At 34.3% G+C, this 23113-nt stretch overlaps 1 protein-coding gene across 4 annotated transcripts in view; it reads left to right on the plus strand.

Moving 5' to 3' along the window:
* Nucleotides 1–23113, plus strand: part of Ptprz1 (protein tyrosine phosphatase receptor type Z1) — a 176461-nt gene that overhangs the window by 95251 nt on the left and 58097 nt on the right. For all 4 annotated transcript variants that reach the window (XM_015488281.2, XM_048786040.1, XM_048786042.1 and 1 more), the window contains exons 3-8: nt 656–835; nt 3020–3171; nt 6048–6143; nt 6612–6678; nt 13353–13510; nt 13655–13805. In XM_015488281.2, the coding sequence (XP_015343767.1) occupies nt 656–835; nt 3020–3171; nt 6048–6143; nt 6612–6678; nt 13353–13510; nt 13655–13805 (804 nt within the window). The remainder of the gene's footprint in view (nt 1–655; nt 836–3019; nt 3172–6047; nt 6144–6611; nt 6679–13352; nt 13511–13654; nt 13806–23113) is intronic.

Raw genomic sequence — 23113 nt, forward strand, 5'->3', positions numbered from 1 at the left:
TACCACTTACTAACTTTTGGTAAATACCCTACTATAAGATGCATCATCTGGTTTCTCCCTGACCATATAGGCAATTTCATGGTGTGACTAATTCTTATTTCTTTCCTGGGCTAAGTTATGCAAATTAGCTTCATTAAGTTATGAGAGGTGGCCCTTAGGTGGAGCTTGCATTGAAATTAGTCTTCTGATTCCCTTATCACAAAAAAAAAAGACATGGGTTGTATAAAAGATGTGTTTATTTATAAATTTCCCTAAATCTCAATCATGGAAAAAAGACAGTGGGTCCATTGGGAGCCACTCCCACGGAGATGGCTAGGGATCTGAACTTTACTCTGGAGCTCTGGGCTGGTACTTACTACCTTATGTGACCACTAGACTTTCTAGTTATCTGAAAGAATGTGTCGCTGAATCAAGCCATTGTCAAACCACAAACTTGACATGGTTGTTCTATAGGCTATGGGATTTAACATTTAAAAAAAGGGCATTAAAACCCAGAATCTAAATCCAGGTATAATTGTTTTGTGAATTACTTCTGCGATATCCCAATTTTTCCTATATTGTACCTACATTTTTATATTAAATATTTTATAATATAAAATTTGGTTTTTACATGGTGATTGAAGAAACTAACTTTCTTATTCTTTTCTTTCCCTAGGAGCACTGAATCAAAAAAATTGGGGGAAAAAATATCCAACATGTAATAGTCCAAAACAGTCTCCCATCAATATTGATGAAGATCTTACACAAGTGAATGTGAATCTTAAGAAACTGAAGTTTCAGGGTTGGGATAAAGCATCCTTGGACAGCACATTTATTCATAATACTGGGAAAACAGGTACAGAGTGTGCATTTTGTTTCCCTTGAATATGTGTTTCAGACTAGAATATGTTTGGATTTCTTTCTTGTCATTTCCCTTGAATGATGTACTATGAATTGAATGGATATCATCAGTAGAGGATGCCAGATGGAAAAGAGAAAATTTAGAGATGTGGATGACATTTTAAAACTGTACAAAATAGTAAAATGAACAGTGTCATAGTGCCATGCTTTGAAATATCTTAACAGTGATCCTGCTACTTGGAGATGTGGAAAAGTTAATGTAATTATGTCTAATGTAATTTAATAACTCTGTCACTCTTCAATCGCATAGTCAATCAAGATCTCCATACGTGGGCAGTATAACTTGATATTGCTGCTCAGCTCTATGCTGTATTTAAATATTTGGATATGAAAAAGCAACTGACTATAATTGAAACTTAAGAAAAGAAATTATTAGCCCTTCTGTATACAAAGTTTAAAATTGTAAACCATCCTTAGACAGGACTTGTTAAGTGCCTATTTCTGAGACTATGTTTTCTTTAAAAAGCACATAAAGTACAACACCTTAAAAATTTAAAACAATTTTCCAATCCAATTTACATGGACAAAATAATTTTCAGAATGTGACACTTTCCTTTTTTGATGATATATTTTAAATGAAACCATATAACAGGAAGTTATTTTTAAAAAAACTACACATTTGACATAAATTAGAAAAATGTTTAAATTATAATGGAAAACCTGTTGGGAAGGTTTTATCATTAGCAAGTTTCTTCTTTGTTTTCCATATTTAAGTAGTACAATTATTTAAATGTAATAATTTAAAATCCCATGAGGGCAGGGACTTTTCTATATCAGTGCCTGATGCATCATAAGCACTCAATATTTGTTTAATGAATAACTAAGACAATTTTTACATGTTATATTATAAATTAAATAACAATAGTGTGTTATCCCAAATCTTGACATTTTTGATACCAGTTTTAAAGGGTGCTACAAGGCTAAGGCAGGTGATCTCTGCTTTATTTTTCTGAGGGCAGAGTGGTAAAGGACTTGACATACAGCCACACAGCTTGGGCTCACTACTTGGCCCTTCAAATGACAACATTGACAAGTTATTTCCATGTCTGCGACTCTCTCTCCTTATTGTGTGAGGATCAAATGATTGATATGCATAAAATGATGCAGTGCATGGTACTTCTAGGTGATAAATGTCAACTGTCATTGCTGTCATCACAGTTGTTGTACTTGTCTCCATCATCATTATTACAATTCATAGAAGTTTGTATCTCCTAGCTGGCCAACAGTGACTTTTGCCTGGCAGAGTGAAGGTTGTTAAAATCTGAGACTTCAAAATCCTGCATTAGGTTCTCAAGAGAATTATTATTCTCCAGATGACTCTTAAAGTATAGTCAGATAACTTCTGCTGCAGGACTCACATACAGGGAAGTTGACCATTCTGATGGTCCACAGTCAGTTTCAAACATGATATGGCTTAAACCGCTTAGAAGGAAAGGGCTTTCCACCCTCCTTGGCACAGCCAAAGACCCAGGTTCTGGAGCCTGATGAAGCCTAAGCTGGAGCCTGGAAGGATAGAGATGGGACCCATGCAACAGCCTGAGCAAAAGTAGGGCAGGCTGACAGTGACAAGCAGGTGTCCCTCCAGGAGAGGGCTTTCCCTCTTTCAGCCCTGTTCCCTCTGCCTTTACTTTGTCCCTTCATTACCATCAAATACCTTAGAGAAGCAGAGCTTTGGGTGAATGCCAGCCTCAGGACACCAAGTAGGGCAGTGAACTGCCATCCTCTGCGTTGGAGTCACACAGTACTTCTCTCTCCAGCTGTCTTTTTTTTTTTTAATTTTTTATTGTTGGCTGTTCAAAACATTACATAGTTCTTGATATATCATATTTCACACTTTGATTCAAGTGGGTTATGAGCTCCCATTTTTACCCCATATACAGATTGCAGAATTACATCAGTTACACATCCATTGATTTACCTCTTTAGAAGTAAGTACATGAAGTTTACTGTGCAGTACTACAGAGCTGAGCTTCCCAAACACTGAACAACTTTTAAAATCTATTGAGTTAATGATTTTCTTAATACATCTTAAATAGAAGGAAATTTAGTCGATATTCATTGTTTTGATTTTCAGAAACTTAGATGCAATTTCATTGATTTTTTGGTTGGTTTATTTTAGTGGAAATTAATCTCACGAATGACTACCGACTCAGTGGAGGACTTTCAGAAATGGTATTCAAAGCCAGCAAAATAACTTTTCACTGGGGAAAATGCAATACATCATCTGATGGATCAGAACATAGTTTAGAAGGACAAAAATTTCCACTGGAGGTAAGTCGCTAGTTCCACTGATTATAATGCCGTTTTCTAAATCATTTAGATTATATTTAGCATATAACTTGATTAATTTTTAATTTATAGTTATGTTTTGATCACCTGATGGATATCTGCCTTCCTCAGCAGACTAAGCTCAATGAGCATATGTTCCACCTTTGATTTTCCACTCCCATGTACCCAGAATGCCACCTAGTAGGTGATCAATAATACTGATGAGTAAATAATGTAGGAAGGAAAAAAGGGAGAGTTTTATCAATATATTGGAGAATTCTTTGATTTAAATCCTTTGATTAAAATGAGAAGAAAATCTTAAGCTTTAAAAGTAGTCTAATAAATTAATAACTAAATACCCAGTAAATACTTTAGAGAGTTTATTCTGGTTGATTTCTGGAAAGTAGTTCATTTTTTATCAAGAACTTTACATGGTTGATTCTCAGTATTCACTGTTTCAATTTGTAGCAGTTAAAAATATAGATATTTTCAAAAATTTATGTGAAAAGAATTATTTAAATAGTAAAAACCTGAAGGAAAAAGAATGGTTAAATGCATTATGATAAATGGTTAAATGCATATTATAGGTCTTGTAAAAAATCATGTTTTTGAATGATGTACAAAAAAGGTTTATCATATTAATGCTTTTTAAAAAATATAAAGTAGCATATCTGATCTTCTGTTTCTAATTTTTTAAAACCTGAACAGGGACTGGGAATATTGTCTAAGTGAAAGAATTAGGTTTGAAAGTGGTTCCACCCCTTCTCACATGACATTAAACAAATTATTCAACTTAACCTAAGCTTCCATTTTTCTTCTGCGAAATTGACAGAGACCTGTCTTAAAAATTGCCATGGGGATTAAATGAAAAAATGAATTCATTCCTCTTAAAAAAATAATGGAGGGAAACCAAAAAAAGTTAAAAGTGATTTTTCCTAGGTGATGTCATTATAAATGCTCTTATTTTCTCCTTTAAAAGCCTCATTTTTTTCTAAATTGCCCATAATGAAACTATATTACTCTTATAATTCAAAAGTTACTATCAATAATAATAAAACTAGGGTGGATTCTCACTAAAGGGCTAAAAAAAACTTTTTAAAATGTGAATAAGCACATTCTCATTCATGGGTTAGATTTTGGAAAGCTTTATATATTAAATGTCCTTAAAGAAAAATATATTTATTAACTGTGACTTGTCAAAGAAATAAAAATGAACTCCTTAAATACATAACATCTTACTTTGGAGAGTTTAGCTTTCTCACAATATTGCCCATTTAAACAAAGATACAATAAAAAAATATTAACAAAAGCCCTGGTTAATCAAAATAAATACTACAGAATTTTTGTAATGAGCCCCATTTTTTTTTTTTAATTCAAAGGCCTCTCGACTTGGCCTCAGAAGTATGGTTTGTTTATTGGTGCAATATAGTTAAACACATGGATGGGATTGGCTGTTACATATTGGTACATGCACACAATATAATGATATAATTTAGCCAATATCACTTCTCAGCATTTCCCTCCTCCCTATTGTTTGTTTTTCAGAAAGTATTTTTTCATGTAACTGTAAGTAGGCATCCCAAGGAGCATCTGGACTTACTTTTTTTTCTTTTCTCCCACATCCCACAATCAAATCTTCTCAATTCTCACCACAAATGATGTGGGAGGTCAGAAAAGTGTTTAAACCGCCGTTGTTTCTTACATGGACTTTTTAATGTTGCTGTCACTGGTCTCTCTCTCTCTCCAGTCCATCTCTTTCTGTCTATTCCTATCCCACCTGACCCCTCCTTGTTCCTGTTAACTGAAGTGCCTCAGTGTCAGCTGGGATGACCTCCCTGGCATGGCCCTGCCTACCTCTCCCATCTCATCTGTTCTTCTCTAGCTATTGATCCTCATCCTTTGGTGACATACCCACGGCCAGAGCCTTTGCCATCCTCTGCTTCACACACACTGTTTCTCCCATCAGAAAGCCAACCACCCTTGAGTGTTCTACTTTTACCTAAATTATACCTCGGCATAGTTAAGTTACCTGAATTCCAAGCCCACATCCTGAGGAGCACCAAATTATAACTGGGCATAGAGACTGTTACAGACAGGTGTGTAGACTAAAGTAGAAATCAACAAGGATGGCTGCAGAGTATGAGAGGAGAATTAAAAATAGGAAACCTAAAATACTTTGTATTTTTGAGGTAGAAACAGAACCCTTAAGATTTTTACAATATGACATAATTTTACAATATGACAAAATTACTCGTTCTAAAGTGAAAAACAGTATGTTTTCAGGGAGAAACAGTCTCTTACTTCTCACACATGATGATTTATACATTCTTACACTTGACGGTTTATATATTTCTCAGTTCATAAAGGACAATTTATCAGAAAATTTTGTCATATGAAATCATAAAGTTTTATCATAAGTAGAAACTTGAAGTTTTCTAAATTTATTTTTTGAAATAATCGAATTATTAGCAGAAATCACAGTATGATAATATACAAAATGATATCTCCAAGCCATCAAGAAAGACTTTTGTATTCAAGAAAAAATGAATCACATGTTTCAAAAAATTCCAGCAAAATAGTTAAAATAAACTTTGATAATTTATTATATTTGATTATTGCTCTTAATTATTACTGTAATGCCCACTGATAAAATTTCAAAATGAAAATCGCTATTCTAGATATGTCTACCTTCATATTTCTTTTGTAAATGTGATTATGTCTACTCATAATTGATAAAATACTTTGAGAATATACAGAATATAGAATTATATCATTTACAGACTTTTCAAATAGAATTTATTGGTCAATTGTTTTATTAAATCTCTCCCCTGACTTTTGTGAAAACCTTTAATATAACGAAACTATTATTACTTTTATAGATGCAAATCTACTGCTTTGATGCAGATCGATTTTCAAGTTTTGATGAAGCGGTTAAAGGAAAAGGGAGGTTAAGAGCTATCTCCGTTTTATTTGAGGTAATCATCATATATAGATTCAGAACAAACAATTCCTTTTTAAATCACATGAAATATTGACATGAAATATCAAGGTACACTTTATTACGACCTTACAGTGGTAATTGGTGGTCATCTTTTTAAATGATAATAAAGAATATGAGGGGACTCTTATTTTCGTTACTTGGGTGGGTTTCTTCCAACTGGAGCAGACTCTTCTTACAAGTACACAGATTTGCTTACTTGTTAATGTAAAGTGTCAAAATTAAATAACAGTATCTGTGAATTGGGACATTTAAAATTTTACTTTCTAAATAGAAAATGTAAGCTACCTAGTTTTTGTTTGTTTTTTACCTTGATATGAAAAAAAAACAGTGTTTGGAACACAGTTTTAGATACTTAATATGGAATTCAATAATCTTTACATTTTTATTGAACAGTTAGTCAATCATTTTATCCTGTTTTTAGAATGCCATTCTTCTTTAACAGGTTGGAATAGAAGAAAATTTGGATTATAAAGCCATCATTGAGGGAGCCGAGAGTGTTAGTCGTTTTGGTAAGCTACTTAGAGAAATATCTTTCTTCAAGATTCTACTTGGGTGTATGTGAATTTTTACAATATGACAAAATTACTTGTTCCAAAGGTGAAAAACAGTATGTTTTCAAGGAGAAACAGTCTCTATTTCTCACACTTGATGATTTATACATTCTCACTCTTGACAGTTTATACATTTCTCAATTCATAAAGGACAATTTATCAGAAAATTTTGTCATATAAAATCATAAAGTATTATTGCAAGTAGAAACTTGAAGTTTTCTAAATTTACGTTTTGAAATAATCTAATTACATTATGCATTTAAATGGATTTATCTAATCTGCCTCTGCACTTATACATCTCCAAAGACTCTAAGTTATAATATAAAACCAATTAATTTTACAAAAATTATATTTTAAAGTGAAAAAGGAATTGCAACTCAAGTTAAAATTTATTCCCTGTAGTTTTCTTGAGAAATCCTTTGATTCACCAGTGTGAGGAGATAAGATTTTTGCAAGAAGGCAAAGGCTCACATAGAACAAGATGGAATATACTTTGATCTTGTTCTGCCAAAATCTCATGGATCTTATCATTAGTCAAAGAAAATGCTTTTGACAACATTGGCAATAGACTACAAACTATTGTTATTGTTGTTCTATTTTTATTAAGTATCTATGCATTTGGTATTAATGCAGCCCTGAGTTATCAATAAAATGAGGATTATGCCTCTCTGGAAAGCTGCAAAATTTGAAATCAGAAACAAGGCTCATACAGATTCTTTTCTCAAATGCAGAAACCTGGCCAAAAATTGATTCATCTTTGTCCATTACATGTGCAGATCTGAATTGACCGAACTTTTCAGAAGTCAGGAATATGTGAACCCCTGTAGTGTGGTGGTTCCTTTTTTTTAAAGGTGTAATCAAATGCAGGATGAAGCTGACATCTCCCTCCATCTAACTAGATTGAAAATTCAATGCTGAATTCTATAAGCTACACTTAATTTCCTTCTCAGTGAGTCAGAGAGGGGATTCAATCCAAACTGAAAGAAGGCAGCTAGTTTGAATTCCAATACTTAAAAATACACAAAATATGAATTCTGAATGTTCCCATGCCTTGCTACCAGCCTGTGGGGATGATCAAAGTGACTTAATCCTGACTTGCATAACTGTGAGACCTTCACTTTCTTTCATAACCTTTTTTAGTTATTTCTGAGAGATTCTGGGAGGGTGTGCCTTAGAATAAATTTACTTCTTTTCTTTTGACTAAGGTTTCTGTTTTAGTATCTGCTGTCTGCAAGCCTTCAAAGGAAGCACTTCATGAGAGCCACAGTTGCCACATTACCTCCCTGAGAATATGTATGCTCTAAGAGTATTATTCTGCCTGTATCCTGGCTCTTAATTTGAAAGCAGAATTACTAGTATCTCAGACTGAGACACTAGTCAGGTCTGTGTCTTTCATCTCTCTGCCCAGCTACCTGTGCACCAACTTCCAAGCTCCTCTTTTCCCCCAAACCCAGATCTTCTGTGCCTATAAGTCCCACCCTCCACCACATATTTAATATTTCAATAGATTCATCAAAGTTCCTTAGGCTAAGCAGTTGGTAGGTGTTAGTAACAGGATTTATATCCTTATCTGTTCGCAAAATGTGTGCCACTATATTGAGAAGATTTATATTAGTTGTGTATTTCAAAACACATATGAAATACTTGCCAGTTGCATTTGAATGCTTGTTAAGTATGATCTGTCCAAACTGAGTCCTTCTAAAGTTAAATATTTCTATTTTGATATTTCTGGAATTAAATCTAGTCCTGTTTTAAAAGTCTAGAATATCCACTAGGGCCCAATAAACTGAAGACGTCCCAATATTGGCTCTCAGCCATCACCATAGGAATGAAGAATTGAAGGCAGTTCTTGTTTTTAGAAGAGACTCTGGAAGCACTAGCTTCCTGTTCTTCTCCATACAGTGTGAGTTATCTAAAAACAAAACAAAAGAAACTTTACAACCATCATTTAGATTACACAATATATCTTATTATTATGTAGGATAGTTGTTCACTTCCTACAGTCAGCCCTAAGAGACAAATTCCATTGATCTTTCCCTTTATCATCTGTCCCCTTTAAAGTTTTCCTTCTTTCCATTATACCTACTCTGTGTTAGACATCAGTCTTCCCATGGAGTGGAGAGAGAAATAGTGATTTTATATGATACAAATATAATAATATATTAATATTCCCCAAGCCCAGATCTCAAAAATGAGAACTGTTAGTTGAACTCTTTCCTATTGCAAGACACATCCACTTAGCATCAATGACCATCAACTGGGAGATCTTGACAGAATGGCTTATGGTGCCTTCTTCACCACAAATGCAATCCAGGAATTTGTATATTGAAAAAAATCTTCATGGGCAGTTTTGATTTGGTTCTATCTTAAATAACATTGTCCTAATTAATAGGAGTTGATTTTAAGTCTTTGCTAACTCCTCTTCTTGGGTGCATGGCATGTTCTTGTCTTGTCTTTATCTCTCTCTTTCTGTCCTTCTCCATCTTTCTTCCTTCACTACCAACCTTCCCACAGAAGGATATGGTCAGTTGGGTGGTTAATCCTGAAATATACAGTTAGGCAAATGGTGATTGCATGAATATATGACTGGGCCCAAATAGAGCAGCGTAGGCTCAGGTGTGATTCTCTCTTGTGTGCTTATTTAGATGAAGCTCATGATTTATTTTCCAAGCCCCCCAAACATCACCATTGTCCAGTTTTCTCAGGTGATGATGCAGTAATTGAAAAGCACTTCCGTAATTGAAAAATCTTGTAATGGCTAGGACGGGAGCTTGGGACAAACATGTAAATACAACAAACTGTATGAAATTGTTAACACGTACATAAGGGAGGCTAGATGGTGGCTACTGGGGTACAGAGACTGGAAAATGGCTTCTATGTTGGGAAGAGAGATAAGAAAATTAAAACTCTCTTTCTTATGATTATTTTTTTTTCACTTAACTTTTCCCCCTTTAATCTCTTTCCCAATTTTAAGAAAATTCTCCACTTCACATTCCTGCCAAGGTCTCACCTTTGCTCTCCTTTCTCTGGCCGCTAGCAATTCTGGCATCAGTTCATTTCCTGCATCATTTAGCAGTGAGTCCATTTCTGCTTCTATTTAATTAGCATTTTCCACACTCACTTCCACAAGACATCTGTAAGATAAATTTTGTCTTCAGCATAAGAATGAACAAATGCAGTCCACTGACAATCAAGAAAAGAGATTGCTAACTCACAAAAATGTTAAGATACTAAAAAATATGAATCATAAACTGGAAAATCTTCACAGATTAAAAAAAAGGTAATAAAATAAATGTTCTCCTGAATTTCTGTGAACTTGGATCTGATTCTGAATTCTGATATTGGAAGAAAAAACATATTTTAGAAGTTAACTTATTAATCCATTAAACCAAACATAAGTGTGAACTTTCCAGTGGATGAAACTAGATTTAAGTCATATCTGTACGATGCTGTCAATTTGGTCAAGTTTTTTAAGATTCAGTCTTTAATTCAGACTGGAGTCAGTAATCTTTAACTTCAGTTGTTAATAGTACCCACAAAAAGGGTTATTTGAAAGGCAAAACCTTGCAAAGACTTCATTTTACTTGGGGTTTTCAGCACTGGCTGCATGTTTGCATCACCTAAAGAAGCTGTAAATGCTTAATTCCAGGCCCCACTGCTAAAGACTTACATTCAAGTGGTCTAGATTAAAGTCTGAGTCACTGGCACTGTTTCAAAGCTCCCCAGGTGACTGTGACAACTGCCCTACACCATACCGCCTCAATTAAACTAGATTAAATTCGCTTCAGGAATTATTTTCTAATGACCTAGATCTCTTAGACAGGGCAGAGGACATGCACTGGGCTGGGTAGTTAGAAGGAGAAGAAAATGAGTGAGACAGATCTGGCTGGTAAGCAAATTGCTCCCACAGGCATGAGGGCCGGTACACAAATGTCTAGGTGGTCAACACAGGACTGTTGACAAGCACTGTTGGAGAGACACAAAAATAAAAATGGGACTATTTAATGAGACATATAAATTTAGATGGTTTCAAGTTCTAAGGCCAGGCAGCCTACTTAGGAAAGCTCTACCAATTTTTGCATAATAATTCTCTACTCTTGATACAAGTTAATATGTAATAATAAATAAATATGTGTGTATATATATATATAGAGAGAGAGAGAGAATAGTGTACATATATAAACGTGTATGTGTATATTGTATACAGAATATATTTTCTACTCTTTGACTTATCTTTTTACTCTGTTAGAGACTATTAATAGATAGTGAGTCCATTTCTGCCACTTTATTTAATTAGCATTTTCCACATTCACTTCCACAAGACATCTATAAGATAAACTTTGTCTTCATAAAAATGAACAAATGCAATCCACTGACAATTAAGAAAAGAGAATGCTAACTCACAAAAATGTTAAGATACTAAAAATGTGAATCAGAAACTGGAAAATCTTCACAGATTAAAAATAATAAAATACATGTTCTCCTCAATTCCTGTGAACTTGAATCTGACTCTGAATCCTGATATTGGAAGAAAGGAAGTATTTTAGAAGTTAAGTTATTAACCATTCAACCAAACATAAATGTGAACCTTCCAGTGGATGAAAGAAGATTTAAGTCATATCTGTACAATGCTGTCAGTTTGATCAAGTTTTTTAAGATTCAGTCTTTAATTCAGACTGGAGATTGTAATCTGATTAACAGGTACTAAAATGTATCATTTTGTCCTTTTATGAGTGATAGTTTTGTATGCCATTTCGGAAATCTCAGTGTGCCGTAACGTTATCTTTCCCTCTAGAGGTGTTTTTATTTCTGTTCACTTATAAATCTATTTGGAATTGATTTGTATTTATAATTTGAAATAGGAAATTGATTCACTTTTTTCCATAAGGATAATCAATCAACACAACACTGATAATTAGTCCATCCATTCCATACTACCTAAGGATTTTTCTATCACACAAGTGACTACGTATGTACAGGTCTGTGCTCTCCATTCTATTCCATTGTTCCTTTGCCTGTTTCTACACAAATATCTCACTATCATGATTTTCACTGATTTGTGTAATAGATTTTCCTACTTGATAAGAAAAGTTCTCTGGCATTTTTACTGTTCAAGGTTGTCTCATCTTTTCTTTGCATTTCTATTTTAATTTTAAAATCAGAATCTCATTTAACACAAACATGCACAGATGCACACCTTTCTGGGATTTTTATTTTTTAAGTTTTTTTTTTAATCCATACGTCAATTTGGGGAAAAGCAACACCTTCTGCAACACTGAAGCTTCAAACTGATGAACTTTTTAATGTATGTCCAACTTTTTAAGGTTTTATTTAATTCCCCCAATAATGTTTTCCAGTATAGATGTTTTACACCTCATTTATTGGGTTTTCTTGTAAGTATTTGATATTTTGTTGCCCTTTTAAATCATATTGTTGTACATTTTATTTTCTGCTACATAGCAATACAGTTGGTTTTTTATTAATTAATTTATTTTTTAAAGTATATATGACAGCAGAATGCATATTGATTCATTGTACACAATTGCAGCACAACTTTTCATTTCTTTGATTGTACATGATATAGAGTTGCACCATATGTGCAGTCATACATGTGCCTAGGTTAATGTTGTCCACCTCATTCTGCCATCTTTCTTGCCCCTATGCAACCTCCCCTACCATCCCTGCATCCACTTACAAGAGAGAACATTTGGCCTTTGTTTTTCTGGTATTGGCTTACTTCGCTTAGCATAATATTCTCCAACTCTATCCATTTACCTGCAAATGCCATAATTTTATTCTCTTTCAATGCTGAGTCATATTCCATCGTGTATATATACCACAATTCTTTATTCATTCATCTATTGAAGGGCATCTAGGTTGCTTCCACAGTTTAGCTATTGTGAATTGGATTGCTATGAACATTGATGTGGCTGTGTTACTATAGTATGCTGATTTTAAGTCCTTTGGATATAGACAGAGGACAGTAGTTGGTTTTTGTATATAGGTCTTAGGTACAGTGACTTTGCTAAATTCATTAATTCTGATGGCCTGTAAATTGTGTTCTCTATTTTACATGCACAATTATGTTACTTTCAGAGTGTCCTGACATCATTTATTCCTTTACAATCCTTGTAAGTTTTATCTCTTTTATAAGCAATCTCTTACATGATTGCTCAGTGTTGAATAAGAGTGGTATAGCAAGACATCTTTGTCTCAGTCTTGATTTCTAGGGGAAAAGCTTTCAATAAGTCAACCTTAAATATGATGTTCATTACAGGCTTTTGAATAAAATAAGGTGCCTTTGTATTTCTATGAACTGAAATTACTGAGTTTTATCAAATGATATAACTGTACCTATTGAGATGATCCTATGATTTCTGAATATTTTTGTATATAAAATATTCTCTTTGGCATCATATGGCAAAGATAAGACATAAACACTTTGCAGTGATATATTTAAGGCAATTTAGAGTATGCTAGATTTATCTCACAAATGTTCTTAAATTTCAGTTCTTAAAATTTCAGTTCTGATTATATGCACAGCCAAGCAGGTGTCTCTGTTTCCTAGAAGCTTTAACTAGCTAAGTTCCAGTGTTGGTATTCCATCTGAGATGTATATTATTGCTTTGTAGGGAAGCAAGCTGCCTTAGAACCATTCATTTTGCTGAACCTTCTTCCAAACTCAACTGACAAGTATTATATTTACAATGGCTCCTTGACATCTCCTCCCTGCACGGACACTGTTGAATGGATTGTTCTTAAAGATACAGTTAGCATCTCTGAAAGCCAGGTAATCTTGGAAAGTCACATTAATGAAGTCATTTGAAGCAGTTTAAAAGGAGTTATTTTCTACCTTTATTACAGAGTATCTGTTTTAAACACCTTACTGATGGCTTTGAAGCAGGTATATTAAATTATCTGATCTTCTTTCCAGTTGGCTGTATTTTGTGAAGTTCTCACCATGCAGCAGTCTGGTTACGTCATGTTGATGGACTACTTACAGAATAATTTTCGGGAACAACAGTACAAGTTCTCTAGACAGGTGTTTTCCTCATACACTGGAAAGGAAGAGATTCATGAAGCAGGTATGTATTGAAATAGAAGTTTTCTACAACCCTCACAGATTCAGTGTGGATAGTAATTTGAGTATAATGAACAACATACAGGTTTTATAGTTTTAGAAATATTTTAATTAGCTTTATTACATTGGGTAAGATATTGAGCTCCGAATCCCAGTTACCACATCTCCAAAATGGCAACCAGAAAAATTCATTATTCCCCATATGAATAATCCCAATCTACAGATGAAGAAAAAAACTGAGCAGTATTTCCAAAGCACACAGTAATAAGTGACAGAGCCACATGAAGCCCTCCAGATTCACTTTACAGAATCTTCCTGGGCAAGAGCTGTAATAGAGAAGTTAATAAGAGATAGGGGTGTTCAGAGCTTGGGGAGATCCTTGTGCGTGGAGTAATCAGGGGACCTCCTTCACAGAACCACATTTGAAGTCAGACTCTTCACACATGATTTGAGTTTTAAAGTATTCCCTGTGTTGCTAGCTTCTGAGGAAGAACCTAGCACCTAACAGGTGTTGAAAATGAATGTGCTGAATTATTAATGAATTAAAAACGAGTCTTCCACCCAGTTTCCTTTATTAGAGAAAGGAAGTTTACTTTGGTCTGACCCAGCCAATGGAGCCAATGCCAGGGATGGTGGGGACAGAGGGGCAGTCCCAAGAGTGTTCTTTGTGTCTTTTGAAGCTGACACAGCAGTCAGAAACCTTTAGAAATGTCCAGAGGACACAATAAGATATATCTACTGACATGTCCTTTTCATTTATATTGAGGTTATATTCGTTCATGAAAAAAATAGTTGAAGTGGCCTTTGCTTTGGGGACTTAAAGTTTTTCCAAGTAGACAGTCTTCTTTGATCTAAGCCCTATGCTGTATTTTTTGCCATGTATAATGTGAAATTATTAATTGGCTTCTTTTGAAGATTGGGCATTAAAACAGTATACTTGTAATGTTTTAATGTAGTACTTGCAAGAATTATTTGTCCTTTAACAAAAATAAATAGAGATCAAGACAACAATGATGAATGGCTGCATTTAATGTGACATTAAATTTCAAATTAAATTGCCCAAAAGTGAGGAAATTTAATTATATTTCTTCCAGCAATACTAAATTCTATAATATCCTTTTGGGTAAATAACAGACAATTGTTACAAAAAGAAAATAGATTGAACCTCCTTCTTTTCCAAAATGCAATGACCAAATAACAAAATGAACAAATAATATTTCTTTTCTTTCCTGTACTTTTTTCAATTATACTTTTTGAAACACTTCAGTAGCTTCACATTTCTTCTAGAATAAGATGCAAGCTGCTAATGCATGGTAGTTCCTGATTAGATCTTACTAGTTTTAATGTTTACCCTCCCCAACTGTCTTCCTGCAGATAGAAAAGTGCACTCTCCAAGTCCAGCTCTGGCCCAGGCACAGGACTTTACACTTGAGGATGCACCCTGCCCTTAGAATATGAAGTGAACGATGCTCAGTTGCACTTGTACAGTGTGCCCGAGTGTTCCCACTTTCTGTGCATCCAGACATCATCCAAATCACCCCACAATGGCAGATATCTACCTGAGTGCTTGTTTACTTCCCCTACTGAGCTCTGAGGCCCAGGAAACAATAAGTAACTAAGTCTTTTATCTCTTTACTTCCATTGCTCAGCTAAGTAAAGCTCACATTCACTGAATATTCAGTGCATGCCCAAAAGAATCCATTTCCATGTAATAAAAACATATCAGATTACACTTGATGGGTTCTTTCTGCACTACTTAATGTGCACACTTATATGTAGTTCTGAGTTAATGTAGATCATCATTGTTTCACAGTTAAATGTTAAAAGCTTAAAATAATAATAGCAGAAACCATAATAGCTATCATGTATTATATGAATTTACCAGGCATTGAAGCATAGAATATTTGATTTAAACCTCTTGTCATGCATTTAATGATATGGGCCTCATTTTTCTCATTTCACAGTCTGGGTAGCTGAAGTTAAGTGGGTTGCCCAAGATAACACAAATGGAAAGGGATAGATTCAGTGTTTGAACCTGGGTGTCCTGATGTTTAAGTCTTCCAAAGCTTTCTCCACCATGCTTTATACTTATAAAGGAGTGTAATTTCAGCATACTTGATTTTATAATAAAAACTGATGACCTGAAAGATATAAAACTTAAAACATATAGTATTGGCTTTGGAGTGCTTTGTTAATCCTAGGGTCAAACACAGAGCAACACTTTCTAAACTACTTGGGTCTTTCAAGTTACATAAATCTGTGATGGGACCTATAAAGGATGAAAACAATTTCCTTGAGTGGAGCTTGTGGGAATCAATCTTATTTCCATAGACCACATGTGTGTGTTGTCACAGAATTTCCTATCCCTGTGGCAACACTCTTATGGCTGTCAGAGGAAGAATAAATAAATGATTGATCACCTGTTTGTCTGTGACTTGGTTCTACAATAATTAAATAGTAGAGCTAACTAAGGAAAAACAGCTATTCAAACTAGACTCACTCATTTAAATTGAAGTGAGTTACAAAATGCAAACTTTTTAAAAAATAAATTTTATAATAAAAATGTACATTCATAGGCTGTTTCAGCTGGGTACCTATTCCTAGATACAGCAATTGTCCAGCGTCCTCAGGAAGCTGTCAAGCAATCATTTTAGCATGTTTGTATTGTGACTAAAGATTTAGGCATCTCACCAAGAAATCTATGTACAATCTAGAAAGCATTATTTATAAAGTGTTATTTTTTATCATATATCCTTAGGATAAGCAAAAAATACTAGTTTTTATTAATATTATTTTTATGTCTTTAAGATCATCCGTTTTATTCTAAAATTAGGTTACGCAAACCCATCTCTCCTGCAGTCTCTGTTGCTGGATCCCAGAGCACTGGCCCTCACATTTTTCTGACCTTGCTCTTTGGTCAGTCTTCCTTGCAGATTCTCAGCTTCTACCCTTATACTACTTCAGTTTTCATGGCGTTTTAAGGTTGAAGAATTAGCTTGACCCTAAATCCTTAAAACTTGCTTACCCATTCCAATCCCAGTGAGCTCAGCAATCAAAGGGCTCTATACTTAACAAGACATATCACCACAAGAGGGGCCAGAAGTGGTAAAGAATGCCTTTTAAAGAAATCTGGTACACAGATTGTATACACATTTATTATCTTAAAGCTCCATCTTTATAAAAATATGTGATTTTTGAGGTTGCAGTGACATCTGCCTATTAGAAAACTCAGGCTATATGAGTTGGATGCATCTTAGCTGTGCCGGTAAATATTCAATCAACTATCATTTTTATTTAATGTGAGCCACTGTCAAATATTAATTGACTTATATACCACCACTCATCACAAGGCTATCCCTATTCTCCATCGCTGAAAGTTGTCCTTTCTGCTGAACCATCACAATCTCCTTCCGGCAGTCATATGCCACCCCATTCCTGTTTTCTCTTATCTTGCTTCAGAGGTCTTTATTTCCCAGTCTTGGTTTCTTGATGGATCTCTACCTGACAGATTTCAGTATTTCCTGTAGCACCTGATAAAGTACTTGATTGGTAGTAAGATCCCTCTCAGACTCCTAGATGAAGGAAGAGCAAATGGGTGAATTAAAGAATTGGCAGAGACTTTCTTATTAGCCTTTGGGGATATGAAGAGTATATGTGTTGGTAACAGCAAGCACAGGAGGGATGAATGGCCTTAGATGTCCAGACAGTTCAGAACCAAGGTCTTTGTTGGGTGCATTTTAAATAATTAAAAAATTTCAAAGCCTTCAAAAGAATATGATACAGCTGTAATTCATATTCACAATTGAAGATGGTCCAGGGGAAAAAAAATTGTAATTTTAAAGGCATAGCTTGTCTATCCCATAACAAAATTAAGAAATAGTTTCCTAGTGACTGAGAAAAAAGAAATAGTTTCATAATTCACTTTCTTCATTTTAACTTACTGAATATTCAGCTAAAATTATTATTGTATTTAACAATAATAAACATTCATCATATCAAGGTTATTATATAGTAAGTTTTGCAGATTCTCATTGCAAAACATTCTGCATTTACTTAAATCACAATAAAAAATGAGCTACTATTTATTTGCAGTAGAAAAGGAGGAGTTGTGAATCTGTAGAATTTTTGAGCTGTTGTTCACAAACTGGAACAAGTCTTGCTTTTTCAACTGTGAATATTTGCATTCAATGAAATTTATTATTCCTTGTTTTGTGCACAGTCCTGTGGTGTTCCTTTTATTAGTGAATACACCACCTACCTTCTGTTTTTAGAACTGAGTTTGATAATAAGAATTGAAGATAGAATTTATGTTCAGGATGTAATTTTTACTATATTTAAATGAAAAAAAGTTTTCATTACATAAAATGAAGGTAGAAAATATAGATAAGTGCACTTTAGAAAATAAAAATTCCCTATTAATGTCACTACTCATATAGAGCCACCATGAGGATTTTGGTGAATAATCTTCCAAATTTTTCTCTTAAATTAAAATTACATTATATCTCACAAAAACAGGACTGTATTACATATCTGTTTTTTATTGTCTGTATTGACATCTATTTATTTTACATAGTGACATAAATCTGTCTTTAATTTGGCATTTTAATTTTTATGTGCTAACCCACTGTATGGTTAAAATGTATAAAACCAGTTCCTTAGTTTTGGACATTCAAGTTATTATTTATATTTTTTTACAATTATAAATATCTAACATCCTCATTTTGACCAAGAGAGAAGATCCAGCATGGAAATTGTCAGAATCTTGTTCTTAATATACATATTTTGTTAAAATTGAATTTTGCAATATATGCTGCAAATCGTTGAAAAACCATGTGAGATCTATGCATGTATGTGCACCCTGTGAGGTCAGAGATGAGCCCTTTTTTCATTTTTGCTTTCACAGAGGACACTCAATAAATATTTGTAAATAAATACACATTTCACTAGAATTTTGAGCCTCTAATTTTTCATTTTTATGTAAAGCTACCAGTTATTAACAAGGCATTTTTTGGCATCATGGAATTAAATAGAACCATCTGGTGTTGAAGGAGTTATTAAAGCCGTCCTTTAAATAATACGTACCATGTGTGAATATCAATGTGAACATGGTAAAAGTGTAAAAGAAGGTGAAGGACTTTATCTCTCACCCTGCAGCCCCAGATTTCTACATGCTGCCCTCTTAATGCTCTCATTATAAAATCAGGGTGAAATGTAGTGGGATAAAAGCTTGGGCTTTTAAAGCCCAGTTGACATTGGCTTTCAAACCCCACCACCACTACTTATTGGTTGTATAAAAATTGTCAAGTTACTTAATCTCTCCAAGCCTGTTGCTTTACCTTTTATAAAGGGCAAAAGTTAAAGATGGTCTCCTCATAGGGATGCCATGAGGCTTGAGTGAGCTGGAGTTTGCAAAGAAGCCCCATGCCTTGGATTTGATGTGCACCTGACCGAGAACTAGTATTACTGTCATGTGGATGCATGGATGAGAGGCAAGAGATCAGAGCGACTATGGAGTGCTGTTCAAATTTCCCATGTTCAGGGCATTCTAAAATAATTTGTCGAACAAAATTATAGAGTACTTGAAATCTCGTTTGCTAGCACCGTAATATAGTTAATGTGAACTATTTTTTAAGTGACAAAATATAAAAGGCATAGTAGCATGATGGGGTTGTCTTTGCAGTGTAAGTATGTGAATTATGAGAAATTTTTCTACCATTTCCTGAAAAAGGTCATGATGAATTATACACTAGTAGATGAACCTTCTTGAAGGTCAGCAGTTGTGAATAGCTGTTGTTAAGGTCATATGTACCATAAACACTATAATTATAATGAGACAAGTAAAATGAAGATTATTTGTTCCTTAGATTATGTGTTACAAATTGAGCTGTTGAGGAAGTTACTCTGTGTCTCTGGAGAAGATTGTGAAATAGTAGAATTTGAAAGTTTTTTTTTTTGTTGTTGTTGTTTTTTTTTGTCTTTTATCTAAAGGGAATGATGTAACCATTCAGAGCAGGGATAGAACTTTTGTAATATATTTAACATTTGTATCAATGTTGACATTAGCTTTATTAAAATCCCTGCCCCCCACCCCCCAGACAAGAGATCTCAACCTTGTGTTTATGTTCTGGGTCTATAATCCTTAAGCTTCTCTCACAGTAATTGTCAATGTACCTGGATATTTTTTAAATAAGGCTCATAAACTTCAAATAAGGATCTGGTAGATTTCCAAGTGTCCATTCATATAGTACTGTTGTCACGAAATATATTAAACTATACAGAATATTATATTAATGGGAAATAAGTGACCTGAACCTAGAGTAGTCTCAAGTAATTATGACATTTTTCTCTGCCATTCCCCAAGAATCATTGCCCTGTTTTTTCCTGTCCACCCACATTTTTAATCATAATACATGGAACTCAGACTATACCTTCTCCTGTGTTTCTTCCAAGGCAGGCAGGAGATCAAGGGAGGCAAATGTAACCCAGAATCCCCTTGCCATCTGCATCAGCCTTCTTGATAAACAAAGAGATATGCCTCTTCACTACCAAGACATGCAGTTGTATTTCTCCTCTGTTTCTTTTTTTTTTTTTTCTCTTCACTTTTTCCTTTTTTTTCATGACATCAGTACTTTGCCTTTTAATCTTTTGGTACTTTTTCCACGAGTCATGTACATTCCTATGTACTAGGTGTTCTTTTTTGATATAAGTAATAAGAGGATAAATGATAAGCCACAGAACTTTATGACAGCGAAAAGTTGGTGAAGCTTTACAACCTTGAGTGGAAAGTAAGTAGGATTTTGACAGACACAACCTAACTTTGTCTAAGTAACAGAGTAATTCTTTTAAAAGTTTATTGTGCATTCCCCTATGAATGCAATGGAGAATTTAGAAATTAAGGACACGCATTACATCTTAGCACTTACTAAATCTTAAGGGTTAGAAATCTATTACAGGATTGAGTTTCTTAAAGAGAAGGATAGCACCTTCTGCATCTGTATATCAAGAGTTCTTGGCACCAAATAAGTAGTGCCTGGAACCCAGCAGTAGAAAGTACAATTTAAAAATGTTCTTAAACCAGGACATTTATAACTTCTTGATAAATGAGACTTTGTGGGTAGGATCCTGTGCATTTGTATGGTTCTGAAGTATTTCCTTGAACTCTGTACTTTACATGGGCCCTGGGATGTGCCAGAGACTATCTCACAATCAGAGCCCTACAGGAACCAGGCTCTCCTCCCTGACCAGTGTTCCCTAGATACAAGTAACTGTGACCCAGATCACATGTAGCTAGTGAAAGGAATCAGGATGCAAGATGAGTCCTGAAGAAGGTGTGAGACCTAAACAGAGTTCCCAACATCCCTCTCTCAAGGAAAGCATATTCTGTTATTATTCTGTTCTGTGGGGGCTTGATGTCTATCTCCATATTGATCTGGAAATTCCTTCTTTTGTTTTACAATCCAGAGTATGTATGTATGTATATATATTATATAAAGTCTGTATCCCTTTAAAAAGATAAGTAGGTGGATTCCAATAGGAAATATAGGGAAAACCTGGAAATTTTGGTGCATATGACTCACTTCTCCCATGGTCACTGCCCAGCTTGATGTGTGAAAGCCAAGTAGGACATGGGATGAACCAGACTGTGATTTAAAAGATCTAGTCCTAACATGTAGAAGGGCAATCATTTGCAAAGATCATAGACTACAGACAGAGAAGAGGCCTTTTATAACTTGAACACTTTCTAAAGTACATATAGTCTTTCCCCCATAAAATTCTGTGTTTAATCAACTAAACAAGAAGATGCAGATTTATAATACATTACTAAATGTTGGAAAAAGGAATGCCTTTAAAATAAATTTCTAATTAAAATACAAGTTTGGATTATTTTTAACAGCTAATAAACTCTTAAATATTTACAATAAAGAAAGTAAAGGAATGAAAACCTGCTAGCAAAAATATATAAACTTCTTTTTGGAGTCCTATTTTCTATTAATACTGTTCATACTCTTTGAAGTCTTACTGTTTGATTGCTGCTGTTAAGGCAAGATAAGCATAGACATTCCAGCCCAAGTAGCTTTTTCTGCTTAGGAAATAGTCTTTTGGGCATTTTATAACTAATATTTTTGTATTTTCCTTTAGAGTTTGTTTGTTTTTGTGTGCATGCATGAAACTAATTACTTTTAAACTGGTTTCATCTTGAAGAGTATAATTCACTTTAAATCATTCCCACATTCTTAAAAAAATGGGATCAATTTTAGGAGAACAAAATCAACAATTTATATTGTGTAGAATCACTTTCCACATCCTGAAAATGGACTTGGCATTCATTAGAAGCAAGAGTCAAGCAATCCTGTGTTCCCAGTGCTAGTTTATGTGAATAGCCCACGTTGATATTTTGATGGTCTTCTGCCATCTGGTGGACATTCATGGAAGTGTCAGAAGATAGCATACATGATGCTCATTGTCTAAACCTAAATTAGAAGACATTTTCTTAGTCTCAGTTCATATTTTCGACAACAAAAGAGTTGTCCTCTTATTCCAAAGGAACATCTCTCTCTAAGCTCTTCCGAAACAACAACAACAAAATAGTCTAAAGGTATCCAGTGAAAAATCAATTTTCTAACTCATAGTTACCCGTCTGTTTAAATTATATATTCATATTTTTATGAATCATTCATATTCTATTGCAGTCCTAGAGTACATATGGAATATGTACTAAATACTGCATATAAAATGTTACAATGTAAATAGCCAATTGTTAGTTGTGGGTGCCCTCCTGTGTTCATGAGGTAAACTGCAGACTGAAAAAATACCACATTCAGATGTAGTTGCGGGCATCTTTTCATTGAAACCCTGTAGCTTTGGTGTGCGTGATGATTGGTTGGCCTAAGTCAACCGAATGCTCCCATCTTGTGGCTTTATAACTTCAGGTATCATCTGACGACAAAGACTGGTTGTGAGCTTGTTAACTAATCTTTGTCCTAAAGAGGGCTTTCTTCTTCTCTGTTTTGCAAATCTGTCTAACCTGTGAAGGGATTGCATTTATTACTTTGCTTCATTAGCAAAGTATGATAAAATTTTGTAATTCTTCTCCTCCATGTTATTCCAGTCACATTATAAATGCATTTTAGAAAGACAAGTCTTCTAATTCCTGGGAATTATTTGCTTAACCTTAAGCTAAGTTAATCAGAAAAGAAGCAGTATGAACAGGTGCAAATAAAGCAATAATCATGGTAAAACGAAACAGACAGTTGAGATGACAGAGAATCACTTTTTCAGAGATAACAGTGTGTATCTTAGAGGAGGTATTAT

Source organism: Marmota marmota, unplaced genomic scaffold (assembly GCF_001458135.2).
Source record: "Marmota marmota marmota unplaced genomic scaffold, marMar, whole genome shotgun sequence".
NCBI lineage: Eukaryota > Metazoa > Chordata > Mammalia > Rodentia > Sciuridae > Marmota > Marmota marmota.